The sequence below is a fragment of the Mycteria americana genome, chromosome 6, assembly GCF_035582795.1.
Source record: "Mycteria americana isolate JAX WOST 10 ecotype Jacksonville Zoo and Gardens chromosome 6, USCA_MyAme_1.0, whole genome shotgun sequence".
Classification (NCBI taxonomy): Eukaryota; Metazoa; Chordata; class Aves; order Ciconiiformes; family Ciconiidae; genus Mycteria; species Mycteria americana.
Window position 1 is genome coordinate 16,855,794 of NC_134370.1, and position 15,451 is coordinate 16,871,244.

A 15,451-nucleotide genomic window follows, 5' to 3' on the forward strand; every position below is an offset into this window, starting at 1 on the left:
GGTCCGCCGCACCACCCCCCTCGGCCCCGCCTCGCCCGAGACGCACATCGCCATTGGCTGTAGCCGGCACCGCCCCGCCGCCATTGGCCGGTTCGAACGGGCAACTGCCGATCCTCGCGCACGACGGGGGGGGAGGAGGAACGGCCTCCCATGCCGCGCGCGGCATGTTGGGAGTTGTAGGCCGGCGGTGGGCCCGGCGGGGCCCTGCAGAGCCCTGCGGTGCGGGGAGACCCCTCAGGGCGGCAGAGCGGTTCCGCAGCGGGCCCGAGGCACGACGGCGGCCGGCCAGCCTGCCCCAGCCGTCCCCGGCGTCGTGTGGGGCCTGGCTGGCGTGCTCCCACTGCTGGGGGGGGGGGGGGGCAAAGGGGGCAAGAAGGTTCATGTGCCATTTTGCCTACGGGTTGAGCATCCTTCATGTGGCAGGAGCCACCACAGCTCCTGGCAGGGCAGAGGAGAACGGCTAACACCTGCAGGACCAGCACACATGAGCCGTGGGCCAGTGCACAGCACCAGTTAGGAGCTGTGCACGTTCTTGCTGTGCTGTCTTTAAGAGTCTTGTGCAGACCTGACGGTCCAAGCCTTAATATTGAGTAGAAAAATAAAAGTTGCAGCCATTTCATTTCAAGGAAACTTTTAAAACGTGGCTTATGTGTAACCGACACAGCAGGTTCTGCCTGAGCCTGCAGAGACCACACAAAGTGCTCCAAGAAGCGTGAGTTACACCACAAACCCCAACTCACATCTCAGCTTGAGTATTTTTTATCTTTGCTCACCGTCAAGGAGGAACTAGAGGAACAGAGACACTGGAAAAGCAGTTTTATTTCTTTGTTTCCTATTTGTTTTTTTCCTTTGTGCGTGGAAGCACCCGCCTTGCCCCTAGCTGTCCCTGTGCCCCTGCACACTTGCTGCACCTGGATTTACACAGAGCTTTCAGGGAGCAACCAAGAAAAAGACAACTTTTTAGAAACAATAACTGAAACTGTAGATCAGAGTGCTGAGGGGACTACAAATTAATCTGACATTTTTTTAATTGACTCAATTTCAGCTGGAGTGGTCCCTTGGCATTTTAAACTTCAACACTTAATTATCCTACTGCCAATCATTTTGGCATAAACACCAAGGTGGTTCTTATACTGCTGCCCCCAGGAGAGTTTTCCCATGCCTGCACCTTGGTGTGTGCCGAATCCTGACTTTGAACCGGGGAGACCCGGCTGTGCCTGTGGGGAGCCCCAAAGACGCTGCAGCATGCTTGGAGGAGGTGGCGGTCCAGCTGGATGCTGCATGGGCACAGCCCCACAGGGCACATCTGTCCTTCTCAGCAGCGTGCCACAGTGGACACAACCCAGGCAGGTAGCTTCTAGGGTAAGGAAACAATGATGTTTTCCTTCTCTTCCTGATTTTAAGCCTTAAAACTCAACGTGGGCATCGGCAACTCTGTCCCAGCCAGTCCAGGGGCCACCCAGCCATTGCCAGGGGCAGCCTGTTAGTCCTCTCAGCCTCTCCTCGAGTGTGCCTAGTATGCCTGCAGCCCACAACTCGGAGACCTCCCGCTTTGCAGCTGGTACGTGCAAGGTTAAGAGCCCTTCGTGACAATTTCCTGCATGAGCATAGCTGAACACGGGTACGCTATCGGTGCCTGCTGTAGCCTGCCAAAAGGAGTTGCATGGTTTAACGGCATGCTGGGTGAAGAAATGGGTGGCCTCCAGCCCCCTCCCAGCTTGAGCAACGAATGCCAAGCATTGCTCCAGGTCCCCATCTTGCGCTTCTCTGCAGGTAACTGTAAAATATTTGTGGCTGGCATCTGCAGGAGGCAGGACCCCACATCACCCTCACCCTGACCCATAGCAGAGAGCTGCGCTCAGCCTCCCGCGGGCCCCCGAGACGCAGCTCTGCTCCCTGCCAGGGACAGCTGCTGTGGGGAGCAGGCTTGACTCGCAGCCAGCCTCCCCGGGCAGCATGACGTCTCCTCTCCAAGGGTTTCTATTGCGTTACATGATTAATTAGCTGATTAACAAGATGTTGTTGCAGAAGAATCTGTTCTCTGGACACCAGCTCAGGCAAACACCATCCTCTGTGCTAATGAAACTCTTCTGTTCCACGCAGGCATGCACTAATTTAAGCAACAACGTGCAAATGAAGAACAATACAGTGAGTAATCTGGAGCTTTTAAACAAATTAGCTACAGCCTTCTCCCGGCCCTGTCTCCAAGGAGAGAAAGACAGACAGACAGATAGCTCTGGTGGGCCTGGAGCCGCATGTTACAGGTGTTGGGGGCTTGGAAGGTGACTGCTGCCTGTCTCCCCCTGCCTTGCCCTCAGGGGAGGGAGGGCATCAGGCCGAGGCTGCAGGCAGCAGAGGAAGATGGATGTAGCTGCTGCTGGCTGAACATGGTCAGGAGATGCTCCTGCAGATGCCTGTCCCACAAGCCAGGCTGTGGGCTCCCTTCTGGCAGGATTAGAGCAGCAGCACCTCAACATGGCCCTGGGGCTCAAGGGTCCAAGTGAGAGCCCTGGGTGGGGAAGCAGGAAGGGGACAGTGCTCCTGACAAGGCAGGACCAATACCAGTACAAGAGCTCCTCCTCCACCCCCAGGCTTTTAAAAGGATCTTAGAAAAAAACAAAAAGCATGAGAGCCACAAAACTGGATTTGCAGCCTCCAGAAAGAAGCCTGCAGTAAGAGGCTGAACAAGCACAATCCCTTTAGCTTATTAGGAGCCTGAGAAGCGTTGCAATTCCAGCATGTAAGCTACCACGGTAGGAAATGACAAAGGACTAAAGGCTTTTTAATATAGAAGAGGAAGGGAAAGCCAGCTACTTTCACATATATGTGTTCTTTGCAGTGTGAGCAATGGGACCTGTATCCATAACCTCAGCTCCATTCTCGTCAGCATGCTTTGGCCAAACACCATCTTTTGGGCAAAAACAGATGCTCAGGCCAACCTGAGATGGCTGGGCAGCTAAAAAGGTTGAGGATTATTTGTGCTGCTCAGGCCTAGCTGGCAGGAGGTGGTCAGAGCAGAGGAAAGGGCTTTTCCCAGCTCTCACGGGTAAGGGAAAGGGCAAGGCATGGAGTTTGCAGTAGCAGTTTTCCAGCCAATTTGAAGAAATTTGCAGCAAACTGTTCTGCCCTGCAACCAGTCATGGCTGATACGAGAAAAGCAAGAGGCAGAACCAAAACCAGTGGCAGCCAAATGGCAGACACTCCCCCCATGGCACAGATCGCAGGCTGAAACCCTGTTCATCCAGGAGAAGATGCTGCCAAGAGGGAGTTTGTATAAGGAAGCTGGTTGCAGCAAAGGACTTTTCACCATCTCTGGCTTCTCTCTTTAGCCAACCCCAAGACTCAGCCTTACTGCATGTCTGCCAGGAGGGCACGGGACATGGGCAGTGCCTCGCTGCTCCGTACCGCAGCACTGCTCCATACCGCAGCACTGCTCCTGGCAGCCCCCAAGCAAGCCCCACGTGGGGCAGAGGGCTCCGGCCCCAGGTCCCAGGCTGATGCAGGCGTGAGCCCCATGGGGAGCAGTGCGGCAGCAGCACGAGGACCCCCTGCACCGGGGCAGCGGGCAGAGCACGGGGGACACGGTGTGCACAGCTCTTAAGGGAAGGGAAGGAAAGGAGGAATCCGGGCTGGGTAGGAACAGTGGGTATTTATCAATATAGAGAATTCATTACATGTTACTTGCTCTCTCACACACACACGCACACACACACACACACACACATCCCTGCACCAGGCACTCAGCACCTTCCTCCAGGCACAGGAGGGCAGGGCTTGGGCCAAGAGTCCATAATACGACAGGGTGGCTTCCCAGTGAGTCTCAAACAGATGCAGGCCATCTCCTGCAGAGGAGTTCCTCCTGCTCCAGTCACGAAGCCCCCGTCCCCCAGTGCCCAGAGGCCACAGGGTGTTGTCCATCCTTGGGCAGGTGCAGGCAGAGCATCTGAGGCTCCTCAGGGGCGCTGGGCCTTCAGACGGTTCCTGCGGCCGGCCTTGGCCCCGCGCTGGGCACCCTTCATCAGGCCCTTGAACTGGCCCTGCATTTTTGCCCGCTTCCTGGAGGGAGGAAGGAGCAGGAGGCTGGCTTAGCACGGGCACTGGGCACGGCCGATGCACAGGGATGCTCCAAGCTCCGCAAGGAGCGGTGCAGAGGCTGGCAGGGAGTTCCCAGACCCACAAAAAACCATAACAACAAAAAGCAGGATCAAACCCGCATTTTGGCCCTGTTCCCCACCCTGTGCCCTTCCCAGCTAGTCTCACCTCCTGTTGAGTCTAGCCCTGTTCAGGGGGATGTAGGCATAGGGGTCGAGCTGGCCCTTCTTCTTCACGTCGCCTTTGCCTTTCTGTGGGAGACAGTGACATGGGAGAAGATGCAGCACGAGGGGAGATGCACGTGTCCTGTCCTCGTGCAACCCTGGCACCTGGCCACCCCAAAGACTATGTTGTAGCGGGCTGCCAGCTGAGCACATGGCCCTTGGAACTGATTTCCCACCCAGATGATGCTACAGACACCTGCTTTGAGCAGTGAGCAGCAACTGGGCATGGCAAGGGCAGGACCAGGACTCCAAGATGGGCTGGAAATGTTCACAGGTACTGAGTGTTTGGCAACTCCTTTTGGAGGAGAAGTTTATGCCCTCAGCCTCAGCACTGCTGGACCAGACCCTCAGCAAACACCCAGTGCTTCCTGCCCCCCAGGCCAGCAGCAATCCTGCCCCAGCAGAGCCCCAGGCATCTCCCCACCCAAACCCTGCAACCCCCCAGGTCCCTCACCTTGGATCTGTACTCCGCACCAAAGGCTGGCTCCTTGTCCAGCTGCCGGTGGATCCCAGAGCCTCCAGCTGGAAAACAGGGAATGTGTGTTGAAGAGGGGTCCCAGGGCTCCCCCTTCCCTTCTCCTATGCTAGAATGCACCTGGGCTGGGGAAGCTGTTCCTGTTTTTGCCTCCAGCTCCTGGGCATGAGGACAGCAGAGAAGGGTGACCATTTCCCATGAGCAAAGACCTCTGCTCCAGCTGCCCTGGAGCAGCCCAGTAAGATGGGTACGTGGTTCTGCCCCCCTGGGGAGCTCCAGACCGGGCACACATGAAGGACTTACCTCTGTACTGAGGGTAGGTCCCAGCCTCGGGTTCCTCATCATCTGGCTCCTCTCTGAACCGACGCTTCTGGCTTTTCTTCTGCAGAAGACGACAGCGGGGACCCTGCAGCTGGCTTGTCCTTACGGTTCTGCCCTCCCACAGACCCCTGACCTCCTGCTTCCTCCCATGGGGGCCCAGAAACCTTCCAGACTGCCTGCGCATGTCCCATGCCCCAGCCAGCCTCCCGCACCCCTCCAAGCAGCTGGCGCATGCCCGGTGTCCCCACTGGCCTCTCGGGCAGAGCTGCAGCTGCTGCGGCACACACAGGCAGGGGTTTGGCACAGCCAGGCTCCCCCAGCATCTCCTCAGGACCATGAGCCCCATACTCACACTGCGGAGACCCACATCTTGCAGCACATCTGCCATCTCCTCGTCCACTCCTACGGCACAGGACAAGAGGGCAAGTACAGGATGTGGGTGCAGGAGAGTCCCAGTACTGTGCCAGCCCCCAGAGCGGGCTGCAGGAGCAGGGTGCCCCTGCTGAACTGGCACTGGTGGCCATGTCCCCTTCCAGCCCCCTCCTAGTGATGGGGAGGGGTGCCTCCCCTAGGTGGCAGTGGCCCAGAAGAGAGCCACTGGATGTGACACAAGGCCACACCAACCCCTGCCGCTTCCACTCACATCCCTCCCCACGCTCCCACATATGGGTGGCAGGAAGAAAACCATTCAGAGTACCAGAGCAAGTCTAGCATGGTTCCCTGCCAGCCCAGGCAGTACCTTTGGCTTCATCATCGTCCACCTCCTCCTCCTCTTCATGGATGATCAGGCGCCCATCCTCAGACACCTGGAAGTCGTGGCTCACTCCTCTGGACCGCTTGGGTCCTGGCTCGGTAGCTGCTCACAGAGAGGTGCGTCAGGGCCTGGGGAAGGACCCACTCCCAGGGGCGGGCGTACCCCCAGAGCCCCTGTGCATCGCACCAGCTCCCGCCCCATCCATCCCACCCCAGCCACATCTGAAGCTCCGCTCCTCACCCAGCACCCGCTGGGACACGTTGGGGTCCAGGAAGTTGAGGGGCTCATCCTCTTCCCCTTCCTTCAGCCAGGCCTGGCCCTTCTGCCGTGCTTGCTTTCTCCGCTCCTTACTCCGCTGCCGTTCCTCCTCTTCCTCCTCCTCGTCCTCTGAGTCAGCCAGGATCTCCTCCATGCTGGTCAAAAGGCAGAGAGGATGATGGAGACAGAATAAGCCCAGGGGTGCAGACCCCAGCCTGCCCCACAGCACACAGCAACCCCAGCGCTGGAGATGTCCCCATCCCCAGATCCGACGGGGCTGCTCCTTCTTCACCCCTGGCCCATCTTTACCTGTCTCCTCTGGGCTGTGCCGGTGGTGCCTCCTCTTCATCCGTATCCGCAGCCGCCTGCCTCAGGGCACGCTGCTTGCGGCTCCGGGCTTCCGCCTTGCGGATGTTCACCAGCACCTTGTGGTACTCGGCCGGCAGCAGCCCCTTCACCAGCTCGAAGCTGAGGAGCGCACGGAGAGCGGTCAGTGCCCACCTCCTCCCGCAGCGCTTCCCAGGGAGCTCCCTCGCTGCCCCGGCGCGGCTCTAGTGTGACCCAGGAGCCCCCGGCTCACCCGAACTTGCGGATGAACTTGGTGAAAAGGTTTCGCAGCTTCATACGGAAGTGGCGTCTCATGTCGTCTGAAAGGTTCCCCACGGCCTCCAGCTGCCAGGACAGAAACCCTCAAGACCAAAGCACCCCTGCCCTGGGCGCCCAGCCTCCCACCCTTCCCCTGCACGGCCACCTTGCTGCCGTCTCCCCAGGCAGGGCTGTGGGGAGGTCTCCCTGCTTGGCAGGGCCGGTTCTCTGGCAGGTCCATACCAGCATTCAGGAAAGGGACCTTCTCACTGCCTTCTCAGTCACTGAGATCAAGGTTGTGCCCCTGGCTCCTGGGCAGAAGCAGGGTGCAGCTGGAGATGCCCCTGGCTGCCCAAGGCAGCCCCAACTCTGCCCCACCACCCTCCTCGAGGCACCCTGCGCAGGATCTCACCATAGCCTGGACGTGCTTGGCCAGCAGCTTGGTGTCCACCAGCAGCAGTGTGACCTTGAGGAAGCCCAGGGCCGCCTTCACCACGTCCCGCGTGCGGGAGGCCAGCAGCAGGCAGACATTCTGCAGGAGCTGCTCCACCACGCTCAGCTCCAGGTGATCTGCAACCGCAGCAGGGTTCAGCCACAGTCGGCCTCCTCCCAGCACCTGCCTTTGCCGGAGGGGTGCTGCCTCGTCCCCCTGTGCTGCCCCCGTCCCCCCAGCCCTCCTGCTCCCACTCACCTTTGAACTCGAAGAACAGGCGGGTCAGCGCCAGCACCGTGCAGCTGATCATGGTGACCGAGCCCGTGAGCCCCGCGTAGACCAGGAGCAGGAACCGCTGCATGGCCTCTGCAGGAAGGGAATGGCTCAGGCCCCCGCTCGCCCCCTGCCCAGCAGCATCCCTGGCCCGTTTCAGCGGGGTGCCGGGCATGGGTCCGATCGCTCTGGGGCTGGAGCGGCCGTGGGGCTGAGTAAGCAGAGCTGGAGCTCACCTTGGGGGGTGGGCCCAAAGCGGATGAAGGCATGCCCCATCTCCACGAGCAGCATGAAGGCATTCTTGCGGGCCCCCACCGACACTTCCTTGGTGCAGAGGATGACCTGGAGGCACACGGGCACATCACAACCCTGCTGTCCCCCCCCATGGCCAGAATCAGCTGGGACCCCTGGGGACCACGCTCACCTCTGGGACCAGGGCGGTGATGAAGGGCTCGTGCTCCGCGGAGAGCTGCTTCACAATGTGGAACAGGCACTTCAGCCGGGGCTGGAGAAAGAAATGGCCCAGCGCTGGTACACGCAGGGACACGCACCTGGCTGCCCCCGCCCTGTCCCCTCCTGGCAGGGGCTCAGCTCGGCCGCTGCAGCCCTTGCTCTCACCCTCTTGGCCGGGGACGCTGCGCTCTTGAGCGAGTCCAGCAGCGCTGCCTGCAGATCCTGCAGGTGGGAGCGGACGAAGGCCTGGCAGGGGGCATGGGGAGCGGCACACACCTCCTCCAGCACACGGTACGCCTTCTTCTGCATGCTGCGCTCCTTGCTCTGCAGGGACAGCCAACACGCCCCCGCCGTCAGGGCGGCCCTCGCCACAGTGTCTGAAGGGACCCCTGCAGCACCCCACGCCACCCAGCAGAGACCTGTCCCCTCTAGCAGCTGCTCAGCCTCCCGGAGCATGGGTCCAAGCTGGCAGCAAGCAGAAGGTGCCCCACTGCACCCCCTGCGCCTTCGGGGCTGGGGGCCGACTCACCTGGAGGGAAGGCTGGATGGTGCGGTAAAGGGAGCCCAGGGACTGCTCATCAGCATAGGGTGCCATTGCCACCACCAGGTCCAGGATGGAGAGTCTGCAGCAGGGAAGGACATCAGGTGGGTAACTGTGGCATCACTAACACTACCCGACCAAGCTGGGATGCTGGCTGTGAGTCTCATCGGATGCACGAGAGTAGCACATCCCATATGGGACAGTACGAGTGCCCTAGTGCTGCTCACCAGGAGGAAGCCGGCAGCTTCACCCATTAGCACCAGCCCCCAGGTGTTACCTGGCAAACTCGGAGCTCTCAGGACTGGTCAGCTTCTCACTGGCTTTCTGCAGGAACCCGCACACCATCTGCAGGGCAGGCACACAGAGCAGGATCAGAACTAACTGAAGGGAGTGCTTTTTTCAGGAATTTGCAATCCACCTGGCAAGCGCCTTGCCACAGGACTTTGTGGAGACCAGAAGCACCAGTGGGTCCAAAAAGAGCTGGGCAAATTCCCAAAGGGCTCGTGCATGATGCGCCAGGTGTGGCTGCAAGATTGGGAAATCCCAGACCGCCGGCTGGGAAGGGCTCCCACCCCATGAGGGCAGGGAAGGGCTGCTCTCTGCCCAGCTTCTTTCTCCCTGTCTTCTCCAGTCAGGCACCCACCACAGCCCCATCAAACTGGGTCCAGCTGGGAGACACTGGCCTGCGCCAGCATGGCCTGCCCCACTGCCCCAGGCTCCCCTCACCTGGGGGTCGGTGATGGTCAGGTAAGCACGGACGGTGTCCAGCACGGAGCGGCGCTGAGCACTGCTGCCCCCGTCCTCCTCGGGCTGGCTGTACACGTTGAACAGGATGGGCAAGAAATTTTTGGCAAAGCGACCCACTTCCGCCCGCTCCGCATCTAGGGAGAGGATGACAAAGGGGTGCAGATCAGCACCTCCCCTCTCCAGGTCACCGCAGCAGACAGGGACCCACCACGAGGGGCTGTGCCCCCCCAACCTGTCTCGCATCCTTTGTGGATGAGGGTGCGCAAGGCCTGGCACACGGTGGGGCGCAGGTCCGGGCGCTCACTGATGGCCATGCCCAGGGTGCGGGCCAGCCCCTTGAAGGCCCCCAGCACATCCGTGGGGTGGGTGCAGAAGCCGGGCAGCAGGGTCCAGACCTGGAAGGCAAAGGGAGAGGTGGGAGGCCAGCACCCTTCACCCGAGTCACCGCTCCCCAGCCTGGCACCGCAGATACACCACGGCAGGGCTCCTGGGCACTCCTCGTTACCTGCCACTGCAGCGTGTCATAGATCTTGGCCTCCATGCTCTTCCCAGCCTGGGTAAACTCCAGGGCTGCAGAAGAGAAGGGGGAGATGAGCAGAACAGCAGAGGTGGCAAAGCCCCGCTCCACCCCAGGGGAGGGAAGGGAGGTCCCATGGAGCACCCTGGGGCTCCCAGGAGCCCAGGACCGCACCCACTGGCCCCCCTGCCATTGCCGCCCTCCTCACCTCTGCTTTTCAGGGCGGCTGCCAAGGGCAAGAAGTAGCTGGTGAAGAAGCCGAGCCGCGCGCCCTGCACGTAGTCCCGCAGCACCGGCAGGAGCCAGCTGCGGGGGAAATCCAGCGTCTCCCTGGGGAGGGAAGGCACGGGTCAGGGGAACGCGGGGCACTGCTGGCATCAGCCCCTGGGCATGGGGCACCTCTGCCCAACCCCAAAGCTGAGCACAGGGAGGCTCGGCAGAGCCAAACACCTCCAGCACCACAGGGAGACTGAAGACAAACGTAATAAACACCTGCAAAATTGCCACCATCACGGACAGACTGGCAGCTGATCATCTCCAGTACGAGAAGTGAGGGGAAACAGAGAAAGTACGAGCCAAAGAAAGCAAAGGGATAGCACTCCACTAAGGGTGCTGCGGGCAGTGGTCATGGAGAGGTCAGAGAAGGTGCAGATGAGAAAGGTGCAAGAGAAAAATGGTTTCTCAGCTGGAGACCAGTGTCCTCTGCTGCTGGGAGCGGGCGCAGGACCTGCTGCCCCACGGCTGTACTTACTCCTTGCCGTCGATCTCCAGGGGCACGGCTTCCAGCAGCACCTCGGGGCCCATGGCACTCACAGCAGCCCCCACCGCCTGGTCCACTTCAGCGGTGTAGGGAAAGTGTGGGGAGAGACGTAGGTCACACAAGGACCGGAGACACTGCGGGGACAGGGCAGGACGGTCACAGGGGAGCCACAGAAGCAGGTCTGGCATGTGTCACTCACTATTCCTGCCCAGGGATGCCAGCTGCCCTGCATGTCCCCATGCCAAGTCCCAGAGCTGCGCAGACCCTGCCCACGCACAGAGCACTGGGACGGCCCCGCTCCGCAGCCGGAGAGCGCAACGCAGCCCAGGCAGTGGCATGGCCACCCTACCTGCCTCCGCGGATCAGCCTGACACCCTCCCAGCCTGGCTCACCTTCCTCATGATGGGGTGGCACTGCTTCCCACACGTCTCGAAGAAGACCTCCAGCACGCGCAGCACCTCGTCCCACACCGCATGGAAACGATATGTCAGTCCCTCCTCCACTGATCTGGGGAGGAGAGAGGAGACGGTCACGCTGGCAGGGACCAACCCAGCATCAATCAGGGACCAGGCAGAGGCTGCTCAGAGCTCAGCCAGACCCATGGGGACAGCCTCTCCCACACCACCGCTCCTCACCTGAACATCTTGCACAGGTAGGCGGCCGGGGCTGGGGCAGACACAGAGACGGTGCCCAGGTCATCCATGTGAGGAGCAACGCACTCGCTCAGGAGGATCTGCAAGGACAAACAGGGAAAATAGGGCAGCAGTGGACCACGGACCTCCCGCCCTGGCAGGCGCGGAGGGGCACACAAACCCCTGGCAAGCCCCAAACCCCCGGGCAGAGCCCCCCCACGAGGACCAGGGCAGCCAAGCGGGAAGAGGCACCCCTGCACAGTACCTCCAGAGTCTGCGCCGCTGCCGCCACCACCTGGGAGTGCGGGGAGAGGAAGCAGTTCATGGCAGCCGAGAAGAGCCGGGGCAGGTGAGCCCAGCACAGGTCCTTCTGCAGCCTGGAGAAGAGAGACCGGATGGGTGAGAGACCGACCCACCGCCTCTACCCCTGCCCAGACGTGGCCCCTGCCCGCACCTGCCCAGGTTGACGTGCGCCCGCTCCATGGTAGACAGCCAGGTCATCAGCGGCTGCAGGTCACTCATGTTGGGCACGTAGTCGTAGAGGGCCTGGGGAAGCAGAGGCTGGGTGGGTGAGCGCTGCGGCACTGCCAGCCCCGTCCCTCCCCGCACCAGTGCCCCACACTCACGGTGATGATTTGGGCATTGAGCTCGGCCGGCAGGCAGGCCACGCTGGCCTGGGCGCTGAAGAGGCTGTGGAAGGCTTGCATGGCGCATGCTGTCACCAGCTGCAGAGGACATGGCATCAAGAGGGGGGGCTCCATGGCAGGCGGCACCCCTTCACACCCTCTGCACCCCCCACCCCAAATAAGGCTCTGCCTGGGGAAGCTGTGACTGTGCCCCATCTTCAGCCTCCCTCTTCCACAGCAGGCAGGCCAGCAAGCACTGGCTGCCCCAGGCTCCTCCGCATTTGCATCCTCATTTTCAGGCTCCCAGCTGGCAGCTTGAGGGGGTTCAAGCCCTTCCAGGGTGCAGCCGAGGGGGAAAGGGGCTGCCCTCGCTATCCCTGGCGCGGGGACACTCACCACATGGCTGAGAGTCATGACTCGGAGCAAGGTCTCACAGCAGGTCTTCACCACGGCCGCGGGGAAGCAGGGCAGCAGGTCCCGCAGCAGGGCGAGGATGTGCAGGGTGGTGGTCGCCTCCTTGGTGCCTGCAGGAGCAGAGCAAGGCCTGAGCCCGTAGCAGTGCGTGGCAAAGCCCTGCCCGAAGGAAAGCCCCCATGACAGAGCTGGGGCTGACCCACGAAGCTGGGGTGAACAGCCCCTGACTTCTGGGAAGAGCAGAGCAACGGACAGATGGCTGAGGACCCTCCAAAACACCTTAGGTGCCCTAGGGGCATCTCATGCCCTCCCAGCAATCCAGGGTGCTGCACCCTCCCCTCTTCCCTTCAACTCCTTATTCTCCCATGGCCGCAGGACCCCCGCAATCAGCTGCGGACCCCTTGCTCCAGTGCCCCACACCTCCAGCTTTTTCGATCTCCTGCACGCAGAACTTGGCGGTGGAGGGTGCTGCGGGGTGATGCTCAGGGGCCGCGTCTCCAAACATGAACTCACTGCCCCTCAGGACAGAGCACACGCCGTACTGCGCCGCTTTCCGCACCTGGGGGAAGAAGAGCCCAGGTGGGTAGAAGCCACGGACCCCGGAGGCACAGCCAACCCCAGAAATGAGCCTCAAAGGCAGCGTCTTCCCTCAGCCAGGGACACCAGGAGCTCACCTTGGGCTTGGTATGAACGCAGAAGCTCAGCAAGCCGTGATAGACCTGGAGGGTGACGGGGTAGCTCCAGGCTGCCAAGTCCTGCTTCCGCAGCAGTGTGGCCAGGCAAGACAGGACCTATGACAAGGGAGCAGCAGGGGCATTGGCATCACCCCACAGAGAGCCCCCCTCATTGCAACAGCCTCAGGCCGAGCACCCAGCACCACCCTACGGCAGCAGCCTCAACCCCAGGTCTCAGCAGACACCTGGACAGAGCTGGCACGGCTGGCTGCCTCTTGGCTACTCACCCATCGCAGGGCAGAAGTGGAGCTGCTGCAGGCCTGCGAGGACACGATACCCATGAAGGCTTTTGAGGCGTCCGAGAACTTTTTTATGAGCACAGGGCTTGGGACCCTGCCAGGAGAAGGGGTACATCAGCAGTGCGAGGAGCAGGCAAGCTGGTGGCCGTCTCACAGGGAACCACATCCCCAGCCCACCCCGTCTGGGTCATTTCCCCAGCCTGGCAAGGGGGACGGCACCAGCCCCTCTTCCATGATGGGGCCAGGAAGCTCTCCCCACTCCTTTGCCAGTCACTCACCGCTTTAGGACAAGGTTGAGCAGATAGGCGACAGCAGCCAGTGACTCGGGGGACTCCACCGCCTCCAGCGTGGTCATCTGGGAACAGAGGAGGGGTGAGCGAGGGGAAGCAGGGGTTCACGCCAGGCCAGCCCTTCCCCATCCCCAAGCACTGGGGAGAGGAGCAGAGAAACCAGAGCCGCCCAACAGCATCTCTGCTGGAGAAGAATGCCCAGGGCCTTGGCTATGAGCACAGCACGTTCCACCACCACCCCTCCCGAGAGCCCACCCATGCTGCCAACAGCAGCTCCCCTCACGCCTCCTCCCCATGACCATCACTCACCAGCGCGGCAAAGTACTCGGTCTCGCTCTCCTTGCCCCCCCGCGAGCGGATCACCTCTGTCACAGCTGCCAGCACGGCGCAGATCTACGAGCAGCAAGTGGAGCAGGTCAGCACCCTCAGCCTCACATCCAGGGGGGCCATCCCTACTGGACCCCCACCTGGCCCTGCTCCTCCCCGTACCTCTTTGTGAGCGGCAGAGTTGGACTCCCAGAAGCGCTGCACCTTGCTGAAGGTGACGTTGGTGCAGTCGCTCAGCCCACTCAGGAAGGTGCCGGAGGACTTCTCCGTGGCGGCCTCCCCAGCATCGTCCTCCTCCATACGGAGCTGAGCGCTGCCACTCGGCCGCTCCAAACGCAGGGACCCCGACTGCAGCTCATTGTGCAGCTTCACCGCATCTACTGTCAAGTTGCTCTTCTCTGCCAGGGCAAACAGGTATGCTCAGCACCGTGAAGTTGTATTACTCTGCTATTCACCCCAAAACCCCCTACGTCCCCCGCTCCTTCCCCTCTCAGCCAGACCAGCTTGGCTGGAGCTCATCTCCAGCACACAGGACACGGATGCTGCTTCCTCCTGATGGAGAAAGCACAGTGATAACTGGAGAGAGCTCGTAATTCCTGTGAAAACAAACCAGGGCACAATTCAGCCATCTCCTCTGATGGAGGAGAGCATCACGCCCTCACAAACACATCCTGGTGTACCAAGGCTTTAACGCTGCGGTGCTCCAGGTACTCTGCCCCGTTTATCTTCTTCCACCCAGAGCCCCAGCAACCAGACAGCCAAGGCACAGGCTTCGCATCCCTCTAAGTCACAGACACCAGCTCGCAACAAGCTGCAAGAGGACAGCGCGTGCTGTGAGAGGCGTTTCTTCATCGGCAGGAGAAAGATCTCCTTGGCCAACAGCAGCCAGGGCTGTGAAACTCCAGCCCCTCGCAGACTGCGATGCTCTGAGGTTTGTCTCCCCCATCACGCAGCCTTTCTGAGCGGGAGTCTCTGTCGCGTTCCTCTACGTGCCAGACACCGCAGCAGCACTCACAGGCACGGCCATGGGCTTTTGGGAGCCGAATCGCTCCTGCCCTGAGCCTTGAGGGAGGTCACGCTGCTGGGACAGCACGTATCCCGGGCTGCGGGCAGGGCCTTGCACCGGGCCCCGGCAGGGTGACAGGCATTGCTGCAGGCCGCGCCCCGTTTCACGTCCACAGGCCCGCTGTCACGGTGAAGGTAACGAGGACACAATCGTTACGCCGCAGGGCCGGTTCTCCCCGGTTTGCTGCCTGCGCCTCCCGGGGCTGCAGCTCGGGGGTTAGCGGCTCCGGGCCCTCCTGTCCCCGCCCCAGCTCTCGGGAGCCGGGGACCCAAAGGCTCGCCCCGCAGCCCCCCCGCGCCCCCGCAGGCCCCGTCGGGAAGGGCCGGGCACAGGCAGGGAGCTGCCCGCACCGCGCTCCTGCCCGCTCCGCGGGCCCCTGCCCGCCTCCCTGCCCTCACCCGCGGGCCGGCTGCAGAAGCGGCTGCGGGCGGCCAGGCGGTGCTGGCGGGTCTCAGGGTTGCAGTCGCTGCTGTGGCCCTTCCGCCACCGCTTCAGCTTGGCGGCAGCGCCCGAGCGGAGCCGCCCGCTCCGCGCCATGCTGGAACCGGCTCCACGTGCTGCCGCTCCACGCCCCCCTCCCCTTCCGCTTCCGGCGCCCGCCGCCATCTTGAGTGAGGGCACCGCTGCCCTCAGGGCTGGCCGCCTCCCAGCGGGGCGGGTGGGGAGCGCTGTCGGGGAAGCTAAGCGGGG

General features: G+C 61.8%; 1 protein-coding gene across 1 annotated transcript; it reads right to left on the reverse strand.

Annotated features, from left to right (window-relative positions):
- Positions 1-3,630: 3,630 nt before the first annotated feature.
- Positions 3,631-15,441, reverse strand: RRP12 (ribosomal RNA processing 12 homolog). Its single transcript, XM_075504725.1, has 34 exons — positions 15,160-15,441; positions 13,858-14,093; positions 13,678-13,761; positions 13,357-13,433; positions 13,067-13,172; positions 12,780-12,896; positions 12,526-12,664; positions 12,088-12,215; positions 11,692-11,790; positions 11,520-11,611; positions 11,331-11,442; positions 11,069-11,166; positions 10,826-10,940; positions 10,425-10,567; positions 9,882-10,003; positions 9,662-9,726; positions 9,389-9,551; positions 9,136-9,290; positions 8,687-8,754; positions 8,398-8,491; positions 8,034-8,192; positions 7,840-7,920; positions 7,652-7,757; positions 7,401-7,508; positions 7,122-7,279; positions 6,705-6,796; positions 6,434-6,592; positions 6,107-6,279; positions 5,852-5,968; positions 5,465-5,514; positions 5,095-5,173; positions 4,771-4,838; positions 4,261-4,343; positions 3,631-4,056 (listed from the first exon to the last, which is right to left on the reverse strand). Exons 1-34 carry the CDS (start codon positions 15,365-15,367, stop codon positions 3,954-3,956), a joined length of 3,957 nt encoding a protein of 1,318 aa, XP_075360840.1. The 5' UTR covers positions 15,368-15,441; the 3' UTR covers positions 3,631-3,953.
- Between the last annotated feature and the right edge of the window lie 10 nt (positions 15,442-15,451).

Coding starts and splice junctions, on each gene's coding strand:
- RRP12 (XM_075504725.1), bottom strand. CDS start 15,367: ATGGCGGCGGGCGCCGGAAGCGGAAGGGGAGGGGGGCGTGGAGCGGCA. Junction 13,173..13,356: donor CTCAACCTTGTCCTAAAGCG/GTGAGTGACTGG, acceptor TTCTCCTGGCAG/GGTCCCAAGCCCTGTGCTCA. Junction 9,727..9,881: donor AGCCGCCCTGAAAAGCAGAG/GTGAGGAGGGCG, acceptor TCTCTTCTGCAG/CCCTGGAGTTTACCCAGGCT.